Source organism: Lucilia cuprina, chromosome 3, assembly GCF_022045245.1.
Source record: "Lucilia cuprina isolate Lc7/37 chromosome 3, ASM2204524v1, whole genome shotgun sequence".
NCBI classification, from domain to species: domain Eukaryota; kingdom Metazoa; phylum Arthropoda; class Insecta; order Diptera; family Calliphoridae; genus Lucilia; species Lucilia cuprina.
This window is the reverse complement of record NC_060951.1, coordinates 13,776,185-13,796,185: the sequence shown is the minus strand read 5'-3', so window position 1 is coordinate 13,796,185 and position 20,001 is coordinate 13,776,185. Positions and strand designations below refer to the sequence as shown.

The 20,001-nt window shown below is 32.2% G+C and overlaps 2 protein-coding genes and 1 long non-coding RNA gene across 4 annotated transcripts in view; 2 read left to right on the top strand and 1 right to left on the bottom strand.

Moving 5' to 3' along the window:
- LOC111685486 (dmX-like protein 2) overlaps window positions 1-13,658 on the bottom strand; it is a 90,402-nt gene extending 76,744 nt beyond the window's left edge. Inside the window, exons 1-2 of the mRNA XM_046947299.1 lie at window positions 13,425-13,658; window positions 6,891-7,108 (exon numbers count right to left, since the gene is read on the bottom strand). Of these exons, the coding sequence (XP_046803255.1) occupies window positions 6,891-7,108; window positions 13,425-13,511 (305 nt within the window). The 5' untranslated portion in view covers window positions 13,512-13,658. The remainder of the gene's footprint in view (window positions 1-6,890; window positions 7,109-13,424) is intronic.
- Window positions 13,417-13,909, top strand: LOC124419062. 2 transcript variants are annotated; one of them, XR_006940369.1, is made up of 3 exons: window positions 13,417-13,543; window positions 13,628-13,800; window positions 13,865-13,909. It is a non-coding gene; the product is annotated as an uncharacterized LOC124419062 (long non-coding RNA). The 2 variants fall into 2 exon arrangements; XR_006940368.1 differs by having other exon boundaries at window positions 13,449-13,543; window positions 13,616-13,800.
- Window positions 13,910-14,570: 661 nt separating this feature from the next.
- On the top strand, window positions 14,571-20,001 carry LOC124418767. The gene is made up of 6 exons (XM_046946118.1): window positions 14,571-14,890; window positions 14,945-15,222; window positions 15,544-15,857; window positions 16,671-17,109; window positions 17,446-17,854; window positions 19,946-20,001. Exons 1-6 carry the CDS (start codon window positions 14,575-14,577, stop codon window positions 19,999-20,001), a joined length of 1,812 nt encoding a protein of 603 aa, XP_046802074.1. The 5' UTR covers window positions 14,571-14,574.

Here is a 20,001-nt window from a genome sequence, read left to right as displayed (position 1 = left end):
AATAGAATTGCATATGCGCCTGTTATTTATTCAAAATTTGTCAATTCTAATAGTAATTTGCAAACATTTAACAGGGAAAATTAAAAGTATCGCCAATCAAAAATATTTCTATACTGAGATTGGATCTATGCGTTGCGAATCTTTTTGCCAAATTGGCTCAATCTGTGAAAGAGGCGTTGGCAGATATGAACATTGATAACATTTATTATCGTAGTAATAGTTTAACGGTTTTAAGTCGGTTTCAAAGACCTTCTTCTTCTTCTTGAACTGTATACGTCGCAAATAGAATTGCGAATATACAAAGATTAATCAATAATGATCAGTGAAGATATGTCCCATCAGCTATTAATCCGGCAGATTGTGCTTCTAAGGGAGTTTTCCAGAGGATTTAGTTTATGATCCAACATGGTGGTTTGGTCCATAATTTCTTATAAACCTCTATTAAATTGGCCAAAGGCCTTTCAAATTAACATACATCTGAAAAGCAAATTTTTTCTACCAATACGTGAAAGCAAAAGGGAATACCCTGAAATACTTTTTAGATTTTCTACATTTTAACTCTACTTTGAACTATGTGTGTTTTCGTTTTATTTCCAATTACATTATATTACAATGTAAAAATTAAAAAAAACTGACACAATTAGTTGATTTTCCAAATGAAATAATGCTAATCTCTACAAATCGTGATATAAAACAAAGTTTTTTACTTAAGCTTATGCCATCGATGAAAATGATATAATTAGAGTTGGGCCGCTTACAGGACTCTACTTTGAGTAAAGCATCCAATAGTATTAGGAAATTACTCTCTCATATGCACGAGTGTGAGAAATCGATTCTCCTGTGAGAATTTTAACTTGCCAAAACACTCAAAAGTTTACCTTTCTTTTTGGACCACTACAACAAATCTGTACTTTTTTTAATAGTTTTGTCGCATTTTTCAAATAAAATATTGTTTAAATTTCTTAAACTGAAAAAAATATTTATTTAAATTATTAACAATTCATTTTTGTTGTTGAATTTTAATTTACAAACAGATTTTTAATTTTTGGTATTGGAAATTCAAACTAATTTGAAATCTTATTTTTTTATAAAACATGTTTGTTACTGTCACATGTATAGAGTTACATACTTTTTTACTAAAACAAGCTAAGAGTTAGGTATGCATGGTGGTATTGCACTTATTATGTCTGGTGTGATGAGCATAAAATGTTTTAGATATTCAGCTAAAACTATACATCATGGGTAATGGGTTAATGGTTTAATATATGTTCGTCAAAGTATTACAAGACACTTTAGGCATAGTGTTGTTGTCTATAGGTCCAATAACACTTAAGAACTTAACATTATGATTCGCTGTGGTTTCCAAAGGTTACATATGTTTATTTGTGTGCATGGTTACCTAGAAGCTGTTTCAATCTTTCTACAAGTGTTTTTCTGGCTGCTTTTAAAGGTTTTGAATCCCGACGAGGATCGTGCTCCGATACCTATTCATATGGACAAATTTGTATGAGCTTCAAAGAAACTTCAAATTCTGTATAATAGAAATATTAAATGCTTGCCAAATGATTTGTGTCAGGCATTAAGTTTATTCTGTACTAAATGGCACTTCATTTCATCAGCCTCACTAAATTTTGGTGGTTTATGGTATCACAAATAATAGACTTTTAAGCTTTGAGGAAATGGCAACTCTGCTTTGCCAAATTGAAAGTTGTTTAAACTCTCGGCCTTTATGTCCTCTTTCCTTCAGATTTTTCCGATTTTGATGCGCTTACTCCTTCGAACTTTCTTGTAGGAGAACCATTACAATGTGTCCAAGAGGAGACATTGCTTGATCAAAACATCAATCATGGAAATCCGTAGAATTATTAAAACAACATTTCTGGAAAAGATGGTATAGAGAATATTTAACCCGTCTTGCCTAATATGATTAAATGAGGAGGGAGTCTACTGTAATACGCGGTTAGTCGGAGCATATTTCTTTATTAAAGTACTTTTTGTTTATAGTCATATAAGTTATAGTCACATACTGATATATTCATGTTCTATGTATTTATAGGCATTAGTGCCTATAAACACATAGACCGTGTTACTTTATTTGGAAAGGGATAGAGTAGAGAATGGTGGTAAAAGTGAAGAATATAAGAAAGCTTTGTTTATTTATAACTCTGTAATCGCACGTTATGTTTAATTTTAGAACAGTGTTGCAGAGCATCTGGTGTTGAGTAGTCGCATTAATTTAAGCTTTTTATAGTAAATTTATATTTATTTTACTTCGGCGACGATTTAATGCTATAGAGTACACCGCCGAAGGAGGGAGCTGTGATACGGACAGACATGGCTTGATCGTCTTAGAATTTAATAAGGAACCAGAATATACATACATATATACTTTTGTGGGTCTATGATCAATATTTCAATGTTACACTGAAAAAATCCATATATACGAAAAATGTCGTACATTGTACGAATCGTTCGTTGTTTCGCACCACGAAATTCTTTCGTAATATATACGAAATTGTACGAATTATTTTAGTATAATGCAAAATATTCTTAAAAAAATTAATTTACATAAATTGGAAAAAGGGAATTTTGAATAAATATGGTAAAAATTACGAGATATTAATTTATTCAAACATTTTTTTTCATAAAATAAATTTTCTAATTTAAGTTCAAATTTTTCTCCACACGAATTTTCAATTTTTTTATGAAAATAATTCGAGAATAATATTATACATTTTCTTAAATTTTATAAAAATGTGTAGTTTTATTTAATCATAATATAATTAATATCATTATGTTTAATTTCGCTAAAATTTAAGAAAAAAATATAAAGGTTTTCGTACTGTCGTAAAAATAGAAAAGGGTTTATTAAATAATATTTCGTATAATACAAGAAATTTTTGTAAATATTATGAAAATTGAAGTTACGAATTTTTTTTTTCGTAAAGTTGTAAGTAAGCATGGATTATTTTCAGTGTACAAACGGAATGACAAAATCATAAAAAATTAAAAAAATAATTAGTCACCAGTGAAGAACTAATAAATTGTGATGATTTTCAAGATGATAGTGAGAATATTTCGGAAGACTGGAGTGATGAAATTATATTAAAATATAAAAATTACGAAAAGCCATTTGAGGAAGTTGATCTAAGCAAGCCAAGCACTTCTCAAGACAGTCAGTATGCCGTAAGCGAATCCCAACCTAGTCACCAGGAAGATAATTCAGATACTGAAGAAAACGAATTTTATGAAGAGTGTATAGAAGATGGTTATTCAGACTCAGATGTAAGTGATTTCCAAGGTTTCGATGTAAATAAGCGTAAGAGATCATTTACTAATGACGATGAGGAACCGATGAGCAAACGACTTAGAGATCGCACCTTTTTACATAATTCAAGATTTGATGATTACGTTATGGCGTCCCAAGATTTCGTAAGTCAAATTGAAACTCCGGTTACATTTGGCGATGCAATTTATAGCGCAGAAAAGAAAGAATGGATGAAAGCCATGAATTCCGAAATGAATTCGTTAAAGGAAAACCAAACGTGGGAAATGGCTGATCTCCCAAAAGATTCCAAAGCTCTGCCATCAATGTGGGTATTTAAAGTGAAAACTAATCCTGATGGAATTATAAACAAATATAAAGCAAGATTGGTAATAAAAGGCTTTAAACAGCGTAAAGGTGTAGATTACAATGAAACATTTAGCGCTGTAGCCAAATTGGGAACACTTAGAGCTATTCTAAGTGTAGCTGCTAGTCAAAACATGCATATATCTCAATTTGATGTTTCAACAGCGTTTCTTTATGGTCATCTTGAGGAAATTATTTATATGAAGCAGCCCGAAGGTTTTGATGATGGTACTAAGAAGGTATGCAAACTTAAAATAAGTTTATATGGATTGAAGCAAGCCCCACGATGCTGGAACCGAAGATTTGGGAAGTATTTATTAGAGCTTGGTTTTAAGGCTAGTGAAGCGGATCCATGTTTATATATGAGAGATAAAAATGGTAAGAAGTTAATACTTGCCCTATATGTAGATGATGGCCTAGTAGCTGCTACAGATCCCAAAGAGTTGGAAGTATTTTTAACAGAATTAAGAAGAGAATTCAAAATAACTACCAAAGATGCAAGCTATTTTCTAGGATTGGAAATAAAAAGAAATGATAATTGCATTTTTATTAACCAAGAGGCGTACGCAAAGAAGGTCTTAGAAAGATTCAGATTTTCAGAAAGCAGATCGGTTTCCTCGCCAATGTTAAAAGGTGAAAGTTTCGAACCAGGGAAAGAAAACATGAAGGGTTCTCAATTTCCATATAGACAAGCCGTAGGAGCCATCATGTATTTAATGTTGGGAACAATACCTGATTTAGCCTATAGTGTTGGGTTCCTGTCTAGAACGTTAGAAAATCCTTCCAATGATGATGTTATCCGTGTCAAAAGAGTTCTTCGCTACATATCTGGAACAGTAAAGTACGGAAAGGTTCACAACAGGTGTTATTGTGAAATTTGCGGAGGAGTTATTTCATGGTTAAGCCAAATGCAAACTATGGTTGCTACATCCACAACGGAAGCCGAAATAGTAGCAGCCTCAGAAGCAACAAAAGAAGTTATTTGGATAAGGCGCTTACATGCAGATTTAATTGGTTTGAATGACATTCCTTTACTTTACGTTGATAATTCTGCTGCTGTACGATTGGCCCAAAATCCACAATATCATAGACGAACAAAACATATTAGTTTGAAGCACTTCTTTGTTCGTGAAAAAGTCAGTGAAAGAGAACTTGAAATTCAACAAATTTCTCAATTAGCGGATTTGATGACAAAACCCTTACAACCTACAAGATTGAAGATGCTTTGTAATCAAATCGGTTTAGAAATCTCCAACATCACAAAACAAGGGAAAGTGTTGAATTAAATTGTTATGTTATGTATAATACTTTGTATATTGATTGTATTTTTTATATTAGTAATATTTGTATTTGTTGATTTTTCAATTCTCATAATATTATTATTAGAAATAATACATCTACTACAAAAAAATTATGTCGTCAAAGATACATTATATTTCTGCAAATAACAATATCTCCTCCCTGTTTAGAATATAAGTTCTATGTGGATTTTAACAAAGTTTTCAGAATAACAAAAAAAACACTTTAATTTAGCTGTTATTTATATATTTGGAGATACTTTAGAAAAATATGGCTCTTCGCAGATACGTTAACTACTATATTAAATACGTATTTTGAAAAATTACCGAATTTTTAAAGCGCTTTAGCGCAATTCAAAAAAAAATCCACATAGGACTTTTTGATAAACAGTTCATATGTTGAAAAGCTTTTCTCATTTTATACATAGATTTGAAGATTTCTTTCGAAATATGAGTTAAGAGACTTTATGGGGTATTTTTGACAAATTAAAACCATGTGGCGAATGTTAGCATTGCATCCATAACTTTAGGGCGGCTTACCTTATGTAAAGGCAATGATCCACATTCGCAGAAGAACTGGCTAAAATTAAGAATTTAAGAAGATAAAATAAAAAATAGTTTTCAGCTTTATCTAGAAAATCTAATTACGACGTACGACTATAGATATTACTAGAACTTTTGTTTAGAACTAGAACTTTTGCATAAATTAGCAGATAATTCTTATTTAGTTCGTATTTAATCATTCATCTCAGAATTCCGACTTGTTAGCACAGCATCTTTTTACTCAAAATTGGTCTAGAAGTTACAATTGCACTTTTAATTTGAAATTTTATTTTGTGGACTTAATGTACCCCCACCAAATCAAATCAATATAATTTGAAACATATAGGACTTATTGATGTAAAAAAATCTATTATTTTGTTATCGATTTTAAACTACCAATTTTATACTGAAATCTATTAATCGAAAAATTTGCTCCTCAAAATAAAATTTGTTTAAAATTTTTAGTTATCAAAATTTACACAAATTATTTTTCTACAACTCTCTTAATAAAATCGGTCCACATTTGTCGGCAGTTTCTATAAAAAAGCCCAACAAACTATAGGTATAGCGAAACAATTCTACACAAACAAGTTTTATGTGAACCTTGGCATAGCTCTGCCATAATGTGAACCTACACACGCCTTCAGAGTGGTATAGATTTTGTAAAATTATGAGTACTTAGAAAACAATTTTGTCATTCTGTTCCATTTTAAGAATACTATTTTTGCAAAAATCAATTTTTTGAGTTGGTTCATAAATAACGGCATTCTTATAATTGTCATATTCCAAACAAAATTGATTTTTATAAAAATAAAAAAATTCACAACATTATCAAGTTTTGTACACTGCACTATGGTTCAGACGACCATTTTCTTTGGCCAAAACTATTTTTTTATGTCGCATTTAAAAAAAAAAAATTCAAAGCAGAAATGTAGGCAATACTTCAAAGCTATAGAAAATGTATTTTTCCATCAACTTTAATTTACTATTTAATAACAAGCCACACCACTTTAGTGATTAGGGTATAAAATATGTTTGTGCTAATGTTGTGACTATATGCGAAAAATACTGTAAACCCTTCACCTACGTGAAAACCCATAAAAGAGAACTTTTTGGTACTTTTTCGTTTTTCAAAAGGTTCTTTTTAAATTTTGATGAGTATAACTTTTCAACTATAAAGGAAATTGTATTGACTTTCTTGTGAGAAAAAAAAATAAAAAAAGATTTTGGAAAGCAATAAAGAAGTAGTTATTCGAACTCCGTTGTAATTTTTGCTAGCACCAATAGATGAAAAGTTACACCCGTTTGAAAAAACTCCTATATGACTGAAAATTAATAACCTTCATCCAAATCAGAAGACATTATTTTTTGACACGAAATTGCCCTTGTACTTAATACACAATAATTAAAAAACATACCTGTAATCCAAGAAGTGTGTATAGTGTTTATCTGTTTGTAATACTGGAGTAGGTTCAAATATATAAACCTTGTTTTCGTAAGCAGCTGCAATTTTTCCAGTGTCAGTGCTACAATCTAGTGCTGAAATTTTCACATATCCATGACGAGCACCAGGTATTATCTGTACACGTTCAAAAGTGCTTGCTAATATTACAATGTTGCAACCAGCTGCATATGCCTAAAATTAAGTAAATATTCATTTAGAAAATTTAATCTTCAGAATACAACATACAGGTTATCACAAAAATAAGTATACAGAAATACTGACAATTGGTTTTATTTAAAATTCTTATTAGTTTTTCAAAAAAAAGTAATACATTTATTTGTTAAAATCAATTATAATAAGTCTTATTCACAACTTTTTTTTGGATAAATCAGTTCTCATTTAAGCTGAAGTTAAATAAGTGCAAAATTTACGTCACATAAGCAAGTATACAAATCATTTTAATATATGTATATGTATTTGTTTTCATGATATTAACAAAATTTAGGAAAATTTGATCTGTTTGATTATAATTACTGTATAAAAAATATTTTACACAATAACTTCCAATTACTTAAGGTAATTTTGCTACTTAAACCCCCGGAGTTTTGGTTAGGTATTCAATAATATCCATTGTTTGTTCATTATGATGCATCAGAAGACGATATTTCAATTTCTATAATATTTATTTCTTTACTATAATTGCAATCCATTGTCACTTTTAAAAAATTATAGCGTTCAATGCAAAATTAATAATGTTTAGTACTAGTGTCGATTAATTAAAACAAGTTTTATGATTCTAATCTTCCCTTACACTCGGCCCAAATTTCAAGATTTAGGATCTAAAAGTGGATTTTTTTCAAGTTATTGTGTAAAAAATATTTTATTATAAAGTAATTTTATTCAAACATAAAATTTTCATAAATTTTGTTAATATCATTAACGAAATAATATGGAAATGTTCTGCATACTTACTTTTATGACGTAATTTTTGCACCTATTTAAGTACACCTTAAATGAGAACTCAAATAACAAAAATATCCAGAAAAAAAGTAATGAAAAATGATTATCATAATTGTTTTTAATAAATGTGTTACTTGTTTTTTTAAAATAATCCAATAAAATTTTCCTACACAAAATATAAAAATTTTCCCATCATATAAAAATTACAATTCAACATAGATATTTGCTATAATTTGGCACACACTCTCAATACCAAAATTTATAAAAAAAAATTATTTCAACATACAAAAATTAATTGCCAAAAAAAAAATTAAAAAATAACAATATTTCGGGTTGTTAAATGCAATAAAGTTATGTGAAAGAAATTACAAACAGTTTTGTGTTACAAGAGTTACAAGTCCTATAATCTGTTCTTGTTATTCTTTGTAATATATGAGAAATTTTAATTATCTATTAGCGACCCAAATATACGAATTTTTGTATTTAATCCATATGAGAGGTGCCAGGCCAAATTTAGATTCTAGATCTAACACATAGTTACCTATTAATACGAATTTTTGTATTTAATTCATAAATCATGCCTACCAATTCCCGACTCAAGTGTTCATATGGATGTCAATGTTCTACGTGTAAAATTTGAGGATTCTAACTCGAATAGTGTTGTGGTAGTGTTTTGGAATCTCTGTTTTCTGAATCTCAACTTTATTAAAGGGAATTACAATGGACCTTATGGTCTCTGACGCTCGTGAGTGCTAAGCACCGCGAATGTATCACGCATTGGACCGTATCTAACGACTGTTCTTTGTCAGACCATCGATATATAGACTTTATGATTGGCAATATAAAAGGGAATATGAATAGTATTCTTAATAGAAGGAAGACGAATTGGGAAGTTCAACATAACCTGCTTTCCTCGTCTCTTATTTCTCTCCCTACTCTAGAAAGTACTGAGGATATTAACGCAGCAGTTCACACCCTAACGGATGCTTTCCGTATGGCGACAACAACTGCCTGTAAACCCTCCATCAAGAGAGGAAAATCCAAACCCTCATGGTGTACATAGTAATTGTCAGGGAAACTGTATAGCTGACGAACTTGCCAGGAATGGTGCGATGAGAGGGGAGGATGAAATCGACGCATTTACTGGTATCTCTCTTACTAACTGTAAGCTACTGGTTCAGACTGAACTATATGAGATGGCTCAAATCAGATGGTTCAGTAAAACCACCTGTCTCAATTCGAGGTCAATTTGGCCTCTATACGATGCTCCCAGGTCAAGCTTATTAAGCTTTCGCACGGAACAGATAAGAGTGCTGGTATCAGTCATAACGGGACACTGTACTATTGGCAATCACGCCAGAAGAATGGGTGTCGAATATAACGACTACTGTAGAAGTTGTAACAATGAGGAGGAAGAGGAAACAATACCTCACCTCCTCTGTAACTGCCCATCATTCAATGGAAGCAGAGAACAATGTTTCGGCCTTTCTGCTTTATCTTGTCTGGATGAGCTATCTGGGATATGTCTAAAGAATATCCTAAACTTTGTAAATCAAACTGGTTGGTTTAAAACTGGAAGTAGAGAGTGAAAATTAATTGAACTCCTACGACCACTAGGGTAACACAACGGGACCGCAACTAGGTGGACCCAAGTGAGCCACTCATGTTTATTGAGTGGCTGCCCTTCTTACCTTACCTTACCTTACCTTATGGTCTCTGAGTGGACATACATCGTTTTCTACGGTGTATAATCCTTAATAACCTAACCTTACTCTAGCAAATTTTTGTATGTAATTCATAGCCACTTTTTGCTAGTCCGCCAATTTAGCACCCAAATGTTATCATGTGGTTTTTAATATGTATATATTTTGTTTCAATTCGCTTTTCACTTTTTTTGAACGTTAATTAAGTTGAATAGTTATTCCCTAGAAAGTTTTCATTTTCCATAGTTTTGATATCTCGAAATTTTTTCCTGGAATTTTTTCGTTTTTCACTTTTAATTTTTCACTTTATTTTCGACAGGGAAAAGACCAAACGAACTCATTCGTTTCTCTCATTAAATATAAATTTAATGAAATGTGTTTTAGGACAAGAACAGTGAACAAATCACAAAGTGGTGTCATAATTGACAGATTGCAAAATAATAGATGCAGTAAAATGGTGCAATTTTGGGATTCGCTAACAATTGATTTAAATACAGTGGGAAAATTTAAAAATTTTTCCGAATGAAAAAGATATGGACAAATCAAAAAAAGTATGTGCGCTCAAAAGCTGCCTCTAATTTAAAATGCCAACGAGAAACGGGAGGTGGTCCAGAAGTCATTAATGAAGATCCGACATGGACTTGGAAGAAAAGCTTTCAACTGCCGCAATACAAACATACAAAGGTGAAATTTATGCTGTAGTTTCCTTTGTGATTATAATATAAATGCTTATTTTCGTTTGGTGCCACAATATTGACGTGGGTTCCATCAATGCATCCCACGAGACCAATTATTTTAAATTTAATGTAAAAATCCTAGCAATGGATAAGTAATCAACTGGTCGTAATTATATTGCTCTAAAATGGTCAAAACTTCTGATAAAATCTCGCTGAAATTTGTCTGTGCTATTCCAATTTCATGATTTCTTCCAACTCCTTTTTGACATCCTCCTTCTGCGAAATACATTAAACAAGTACTAAGTTTTACGATTGTTGGAACAGCATTTTTTTACTGACGACAATGATTCGTTTAGGACATTCAGTATATAAGAAAAAGCTGTCTTATTTATTCTGTAATGTTGAATAAATCTTTTAGATAAAACTTACAATGTATCGGGTAACTCCAATTCGAAGGGAACATACTTTGCAATTCACGATAGCAATTTATACGAAATTTTATTGTAATCTATGAAAATTTCAAAGAAATTATTACTGTCGGTTTCTCTAAATACGAAAGGAAATTTTAATTCTTACAAATATGTATATTGAAAACAACTAATCATCCATTACATTAAAATCTTTATTAACGTTCGGAAAAATTTGCGGATTATAACAAATTGTATACCTGGAAAGCTATTACAGTTAGAAACTTTAACATTATTAAGTAGATTTTTTATTTATATTGCTTTTAGAGTAGCAACGCGCACTGGATATACATTGCTACAGTATATACAGTGGTCGACAAAACTATTGAAACTTTTTCAAATATTTCAGAAATGGTTGAAATTCTTAAATTATTATTGATATATTATTAATAATAATTATTAATTTTTATTTACCAAAATTAACAAAAAACCAAAAACATAATTAATTACATTCAGATAATGACAAAACATTGGAAACTTTTAAACTTTTTCTGAAAAGAAGATTTTTACTAAAACAATGCAAAATAACTGTGTAAAAAGCATTGTGGTTTACTGTTATTTCAAGGTATTCTTCATTTTTATATATTTTTTTTAATTTTTTACCAAATATTTTTTTGTGTCATTAATTAAAATGGCTAGATTTCAGATTGTAAAAGTAGCATAAAAACTATTGAACGAAATTATAAAAAATTGACTTTAACAGTCTGTAAGGAGGATACACTCTGCACGTTTATGATGATGAAACTCATAAATATGATGAAAAGTCATTTTAATTCATGTCTAGATTTTAAAGAATAAATATACATAAGTAGAGAAACAAGGAATTAATTGATTTTTGATATGAAAATGTCATTTTATTCACAGCGTACAGTTATTGCGTAATAAACAAACTTGTATTTAGTTCAGTATTTTATAGTTCAGAAAAAGGTTTAACAGTTTTAATGATTTCCAGCAGTATAAATTGAGTTTATATGGCCTTCACCAGAGAAAAATTGTCGAAAAATCTATTGTATTAATCAGGACGAATACGAGGAATTTTAATATTTCTTGTTAATTTTTAATGCGTATAATTTAAAATGTTGTTAAAAGTTGAAAGACTAGGTATTTTATTTTTTCTTTCGTTTCGAGAAAAATAAAGAATTGAAGCACTGAATTTTGTATAATCTTCACCAATTACACACATAACCTCACACTGACGAATAACTTAGGAACAGTTATGCGATGTAATCCGAGTGAGACGAAATTAAACGTGAACGTATGGTTGTCAAAAAAATTTTTAAATGGAGTTTGACAAACTTGTAGTTTAAGCCTATATACAAACCATTGTAAACCATGATCATCTGGGCTAATGATGTCACCTCACTGTCCTTATGAGTGGTGATTCAGAACCTGAATCATTTGTGCATTTATGCATTATTTTACAAAAATAATATTTGCAAAAAAGCTATTAATTGTTTATGAATCTGATAGAGAAATTGGCAAGACTAGCAAAGTAAATTGCTTTTATGGAAATCTGTAACTGTAACTGTAATAAAAAACGATGTTGCAAAATATCTCAAAAATAAGTAATTTATTTGTCACATTTCGAATTTATGTGCTGTGAAACACGTTAATGGCCTGAAGAATTTGCAATAACTTTAAAAGTTTTCAAGGAATTTTAGTGTTTTATATCATTCTGAAATGCCTATTTTGTGCATCTTTGCGCATCTTTTACAATAAAGCTCAAAATTTATTACTAAATGGCCAAATTTTAGAAAAAGTAAAAAAAATCGATTTTCCCCTTGTAAGTGCACTTGGAAATTTCAGAGCCGTTGCGGCACCTGTTAACATTATTCTATCAGCCTAATTTTTTAGCATGACATAGTTTTACAAACCATATAACAATTCCAGAGGGGTGGAGAGCATGTGGGATACATTTTTTGTTCATATAAACTTGGTGCACTCTAACATTCATATAGAATAGATTGGAAAATCGATAAAATGTAAATTTATAGAATGTCTCGGATAAAACAAGATTATTTTAAGTGGTGTAAAATACAAAAAATTAAATATGTTAAAATGTCAATTTATCTATTTTGGTTTGTTTGAAACGTTTGTTTTTCTTCCTCTGTTGATAAGGTCATGATAGAATTAAATAAATTAAAATAAAAATGATTTGTTTATTACTAAAGTAAAGTTTTATTACAAACATGACATTTTTAAAATGTACATAAAAAATATTATTTAATTTCTTCTCTTGTGTGCAGAAAAAATTAAATACATTGTACATATATATAGGTATGTATCCCCATATGTACATTCTGATGTATTAAGATAATCAATACAAAAACCAGAAAAGAAATATAATTTCATAATAATCTATTAAGCGACAAATTTTCAATTAATTTATTATATACATATGACTTTGTTGTTTTATATACATATGTATGTACGTTGTCAATAGCATTACTTTTTTATGATTTTCGACTGTAAAGATACATTTTTACAGGTGAGTATTTAAACAAAAACACTTGGAATGAGCAAAAAATATTGCACAAATAATTTCATATATAGTACACATGTACGTATTTTTATGTATTATTTTTACGCCTCAAAATATATTTACGAGTAATTGAAAAACAATTAAATATAATAATACATATTAATTTATCTAATTTACATATTGCATAAAACGTTAAACAAATAACTTTCATATTCTTACAGTGAATGGAATTCCTTCAACTGAACCAATTGCAAAACATCGATCCCCTGCATTGCAGGCCCCACTTAATATTTGATGGCAGTTCATTACTGTCTCATATTTTAACCAATAATCACTTTGTAAATATTTATTTTATATATTCTTTTTTTACTAAATGATTTTTCACATTCAATAAGTTTTCACAATAATAGTAATCTTTTCAGTACTGAGTACTTAGAATAGAGCTGTGTCGACTAAAATTAATGACGGCTGTAGCGATGACTGACACTGAAAATTTGAGCGGCGGTATAAATCAGCTGAATGCCGGCCTAGCTTTTAAGTGCCGGTCCACATAGGAAACTTCTTTTGGAACTATTGATTTTGAAGAAGAATTCTGGTGAATTTTTGACTGTTTAAATATTTTAAATAGTAAATAATGTTTTTTTAATTAAAAATTTCAGGGACTGAAAATAATAATTAATTTAAAATAAAAAATTTGCAGAAGATGAATTTCTCGAATTTTATTATTATTTATTAATTTTTATTTAATAAACTTAATTTTAATCATTATTTTCTATTTTTATTTATATTTCTCACAAAATATTAATTATATTTTAAGTTTTATTTCTTGTTAATATAATAATGATTATTTTTCGAATTTAAGTTTTTCAATGTTCAATGAAAATTATTATTCAATTTTATTTTTAATATTAAAAATATTAAATAAAAATCAAAAATAATAATAAATACAAACTTATTAAAAATGATTTCGTTAAAAATAAAACTTAAGAAATAATTAGAGTCCGACCGAAATCAAAATTTCGTTCGGTACCGAACCCGAACTTCGGTAAATTTGAAAGTTCGGTCGAACCCGAACTTTGGTCGGTTTTCAAAGTTCGGTGAACACGAACTTTTTTCTTAAATAAAAAACGCATTTATGATTAAAATGTAATAAATTTATATTTAAAACCAAAATATGAACATCCGGAAGATGTTTTAAAAAGGGTCTTTAATTAGCAAATGGGTCAATTATCAACTAATTCCGAATTCCAGAGAGTGATAAATTTCTAATAACAGACAATTTTTCTGAAATGTATATATCTTAATATTTTTATTTTTGGTTTTTAAGGTCTACTACGGCTTCGAGTCGATCTTCCTTCGTGGACTAGGCATGAAAAGCTTTAAGCTATTGTACGCAAAAGGATCTGGTAAGATTCGATCCTGTATAGTGGCCAAAAGCAGTCTCAACATCTTCATTCTTTCTGATTTCAGTGATGAAGACACCGTAGCAGCCATATGGGAGACCAGTGTAGGTGCTATATTGGTTATCTCGGCGTACATGGCTCACGACCACAGCGACCAGCCACCGAACAACCTGGTCTGCAGATCCATAGAGATGGCAAACTCAAAAAGCATGCCGATCATCATGGGGGCTGATGCCAATGCCCATCACACTGTCTGGGGAAGCTCGGACATAAACGCTAGAGGTGAGTCAATCTTTAACTTCATTCTAAGCAATAATCCTGATATCTTAAATTCAGGATCCGAACCGACCTTTATTGTTTCAAACAGAAGGGAAGTTCTTGACATTACGCTGGTTAGTTCTATGCATCATGATAGGATAAGGGGATGGAGAGTCTCAAGTGACTGCTCTTTCTCTGACCATCAGTACATCGATTTTGAAATCGTAGTTGACAAAGTGGCCCCAAAGCCCTTTATAAACAGGAGACGAACAGATTGGGAAATGCAAATGAGGCTAATCTCGCGTTCACTCCAGGATGTACCGATCATCGAAAACCTATCGAACATAGAAAACGCGGTTGAAACCATAAATCAAGCTTTCAAACACGCGACTTCACTGTCGTGCAAACAGAATATGCACAAAGGCAGATGCAGACCCCCATGGTGGTCTGCGGACATTGCGAAATCACGAAAATAGACGCGCGGACTGTTTAACGAGGCAAAGAAAACAGGAAACTGGATTTCTTACAAGACCTCGGTTAATCGCTTCAAAAACCTGGTAAGAAATGCAAAGCGCAAATCTTGGAAAACCTTCTGTAGCGGCGTGGATGGTTCTTCTGAGACCAGTCATCTGCGCAAAATCTTATCATCTACTCCTCCTGTCCCAAGTTTCATTCAGAAACCCTGTGGCAGTTGGACGACTAGCAGCCAAGAAACCTTAGAAGTTTTAATGGCCACTCACTTTCCAGGCTGTCAATCTCCGGAAAACGGTACTGACATGCAGTTTACAAATCTCCCAGCTGATACAGGAATATCCATAAATGAAGATAAGATCAACGGGGCGATAAACAGCTTCGACCCCTACAAATCACCGGGTCCTGACGGTATAATACCTGCGGATTTGCAATACAATGCTGTCCATCTTATGCCTTGGCTAACGCGGATATATGATGCCTGTTTAAAATGGTCTTATATACCCGAACCCTGGACCAAGTGCACAGTGGTCTTCATACCGAAAGGAGGAAAGACCACTCACACGAAGCCAAAGGATTTTAGACCAATTAGTCTATCCTCCTTTCTTCTCAAAACTTTGGAAAGGATAATTGATCTGCATCTCAGAATGCATATCAAACCTGACCACCTATCAGCATCTCAACATGCCTACATGAAGGGAAAATCTGTTGAGACTGCACTACACTCGCTAGTTTGGCACATTGAAAAGACAATAGCGCAAGGGGAATATACACTTGTTGCCTTCTTGGACATTGAGGGGGCTTTTAACAATGTTCACCCTGGGTCGATAACAACGGCCCTGACTGGCCTGGGTATAAACCAACCAATAACAGCTTTCATCAAGAGATTACTGACTCAACGAATCATTATCTCTGAAATGGGAGCAGCAAATGTCACAAAAGTGGCAAATCGCGGTACCCCACAAGGTGGAGTTCTATCTCCACTTCTATGGAACCTAGCGTTGAACCCACTTCTTATGGATCTCAGATCTATGGGATTTAAGGTAATAGCATATGCAGACGATGTGTCTGTAGTAGTATCTGGCAAATAGCTGGATACTTTATCGCAAAGGATGGAGATTGCACTCAAGACACTCAGTACGTGGAGCAACGTCAGTGGCCTTGGTGTAAATCCATCGAAAACGGAACTTGTCCTCTTCACTTAGAAGTACAAGATACCCACCTTCACTCTCCCACAACTGAATGGGATAGAATTGAAGTTATCGGATAGTGCTAAATATCTGGGAGTAATCCTAGATTCAAAACTATCATGGATTTTGAACACTCAATCTAGAGTATCAAAAGCGGCTGCGGCCTTATACTCGTGTAAGAGAGCAATTGGCAAATCATGGGGCATAAACCCCAAGAACACCAAATGGCTCTTTGACATGGTAGTCAAGCCCATACTATTGTACGGTGCACTTGTATGGTGGAAGTCTGTACAAAAGGACTCACACCGCAAACGTTTTGAGGGAATCCTTCGTACATCAGCTCTATTGATAACGGGGGCCCTCCGCACCACCCCATCAAAGGCTCTCTTTGTCATGATGGGAAGGTTACCTATTGATCTAATGGCCCAAGAGGTTGCCCTCAACGCGGCTATTAGACTCAATACAATTGGTATGTGGCATATGATTCAGTCAGGTCACTCCACCATTCTCGATTGTCTAGGAGAGATTCCTGACAATATCGACTATTGCATCGCCAAACCGTCTTTTGATAGAAGCTTTTCGGTGAATATCCGACACGATCCAAATGTGATGGAAACAATCCTCCATGACGGATCGTATAAGGTTTTCACTGATGGCTCAAAATCAAACCATGGTATAGGCGGTGGCTTTTACATAGCACATTCGGGAACGGAAGTATCATTCAAGCTTCCTGACCAATGTAGCGTCCTTCAGGCTGAACTATCAGCCATTAAACGGGCTGCAAACTGGCTCAGGTTTTATCGAATATACGGTGCAAATATTCGAATTTATACCGACAGCCAGGCAGCCCTTAAGGTTCTAAGTGGTGTCTACACGACGTCAAACTTAGTCCTAAAATGCCGGGCATCCCTTAACGAGATGGCGAAACATTCCACTATAGGACTGTATTGGATTCCAGGACATCAGCAAATTCCTGGTAATACCATCGCGGACTCTCTTGCCAAGCTAGGCTCCTCGCTTGCAAAAGAGCATACCGACCCTTTTGTCGGTATACCGCTTTCAACCTGCAAACGCTCGATACGTGAAAAACTATATGAGCTTGCGCAATGCAGATGGTCGACTGAAGCCACCTGCAGACAGGCAAGGATTATGTGGCCATCTTACGACCCACAAAGATCCCAAGCCCTTTTCTACATTCCGAGAGTTAATCTACGGAACTTAACGGCAGTGGTAACTGGCCACTGGCCTTTCGGACTCCATGCAAGAAGACTGAACCTACCCAGTAACGACTTCTGCAGGAGCTGCCAGGATGAAGAGGAAGAAGAGAGTATAACTCACTTCCTCTGTCATTGTCCTGCCCTAGCTGATCACAGAATGGGTCTGCTAGGCAGCTACTTTCTGCATGACTTAGCGGATCTATCGGAGGTTAATATCCGGAAGATAGATTCCTATATTCGTGCGACAAACTGGTTCGGTGGAAACCAGAGTGATTAGGTTGAAGTGTACTAATACGCCGACCGTTTTCTCTAGTTTCAGGTATCACAAAGGGATCAAAATACTGGACCCAAGTGTGTCCCCAGTGATGACATCGCGAGGACGACCTGCCTACCTAACCTAAACGATTTATAGACAATGATATAATTCTCTATAAGAGCAAAAAACATGGTTGTGGTTAAAGTTAGTAGTCTAAACATATTATCTTAATTATCTTATATTAATGATTAAATACCGTCAAAATATTTCATCATGATATTTTGTATTTATCATAAACATGATTATAATGTATTCCAAAGTAATTAAAATTTCGTTTTAAATAAGTATCGAAATATAAATAAATTTTATCGAATCAATAAAACTACAGTTTTTTAAAAAAATAAAAAATATATATAATATAAAGATAATATACTTACAAATCTTAACACGATTCGCAAATTTCAAATTTGCCGATTTATAAGATCATAAAAAAATAGTATAAGTATATTTCACTAAAATACTAGTATTTTTAAGCCTGTTATGAACGTTAGTCATTTTCTAAGGCGAACCTTATATGGAGTCCATGACCAAATGTAAACCGATTTTGTCCATTTTGAATACCAATCAAACTGCAACAATAATTTAGGTCCTATCGTTCTTTCAAGAGACCGACAGACTGACTAACTGACTGACTGAATGACAGCCATGTCCAGATCGCTTGAGAAAAGGATGCAGAAAATTTCGATGATACAAATGATTGAGATTTATAATCGAAACTAGACAATTAAATTAAATGTTTCGCTTTTCTTAGCTTTTTAATCACTTGCTGGTTAACAGTTTTTCAAATCAACCGAAAAAACGAACAGTTAAAACGCGTTTTGTAACTACGTATATCGGAAATTTTTTTGTACAGCCAGGATGTATGATAATTTCTGTAAACAAATTTTCAGAATTTTTAAAATTTTTTTTATGATGTAAAAATATGATAAATAAACATTTTATAAAAAGTTCGGCGTTCGGTCAAAATTTCGCCGAACACCGAACATTGACCGAACCCGTACCCAAACGTTCGGTCGGGCACAAGAATGAAGTTAAAAAAATAAACTCAATATTAATTTTCATTTATATATGTGGAAAATAGTTTAGATTGAAAAATTATTGATAAAGTTGATGTTTTATAATAGAAAATGAAAATTTTACATATGTATTAGCAGCTAAATTTTGCATCGAAATTCTAATTTTAATTATTAACCTTTTCCATGTGCAAACGCTCATCACTGTCAATGAAACAGTGCCGACATTACTTTACGGAATGTAATTATCTGTAACAGGGGCAATATGCCAATGTTTAGGAATAAAGATAGGGATGCAGTTATTACTAACCAAAATGACGATCTTATTAGGGATTGGAAAGTGAATACCGACTATTCGTTCTCTAACCATGAATTTTAATAAATCTAAGCAGGAACCCTTTATTGATCGTAGAAAAACCGTTTAAAATTCTTTAAGATGGAATTCCGGTAGGCATATGTAACTTAAGTGGTGGAACACTTACTAGAGGATAGCGAATTTAACAAACACCCAAGAAAGATCCACAATGTTCCAAATACTAAATTATTTCAAAGAAAAACTTATAAATATATTAAGCGACTTACCGCAGTCTTTATCCCCAACAAACTAAACTTTTAATATTAATGTCAGTTAATACTGAGCCTACAAATTTCTTTATGTTTATGTACTTTTACAACAGTTCATTTCCAAAAATATAAATAAACTAAACGAAAATACTCCAGTAAAATATAAGTACAAAGAATGCGTTTAGTTCGTAAACAAATATGAACAAAAAATTATGATCAAAACAAACTATATAAACATAAACAGTATTAAGAAGTGTTAACTATAATATAACAAATAATTATTATCAACCCTTTCCCTTGTTTTTTAGACTTGACACTTTCCAAACCTAGTAATGAACAAAGAAGTTTTAAACGTATTGGCTGA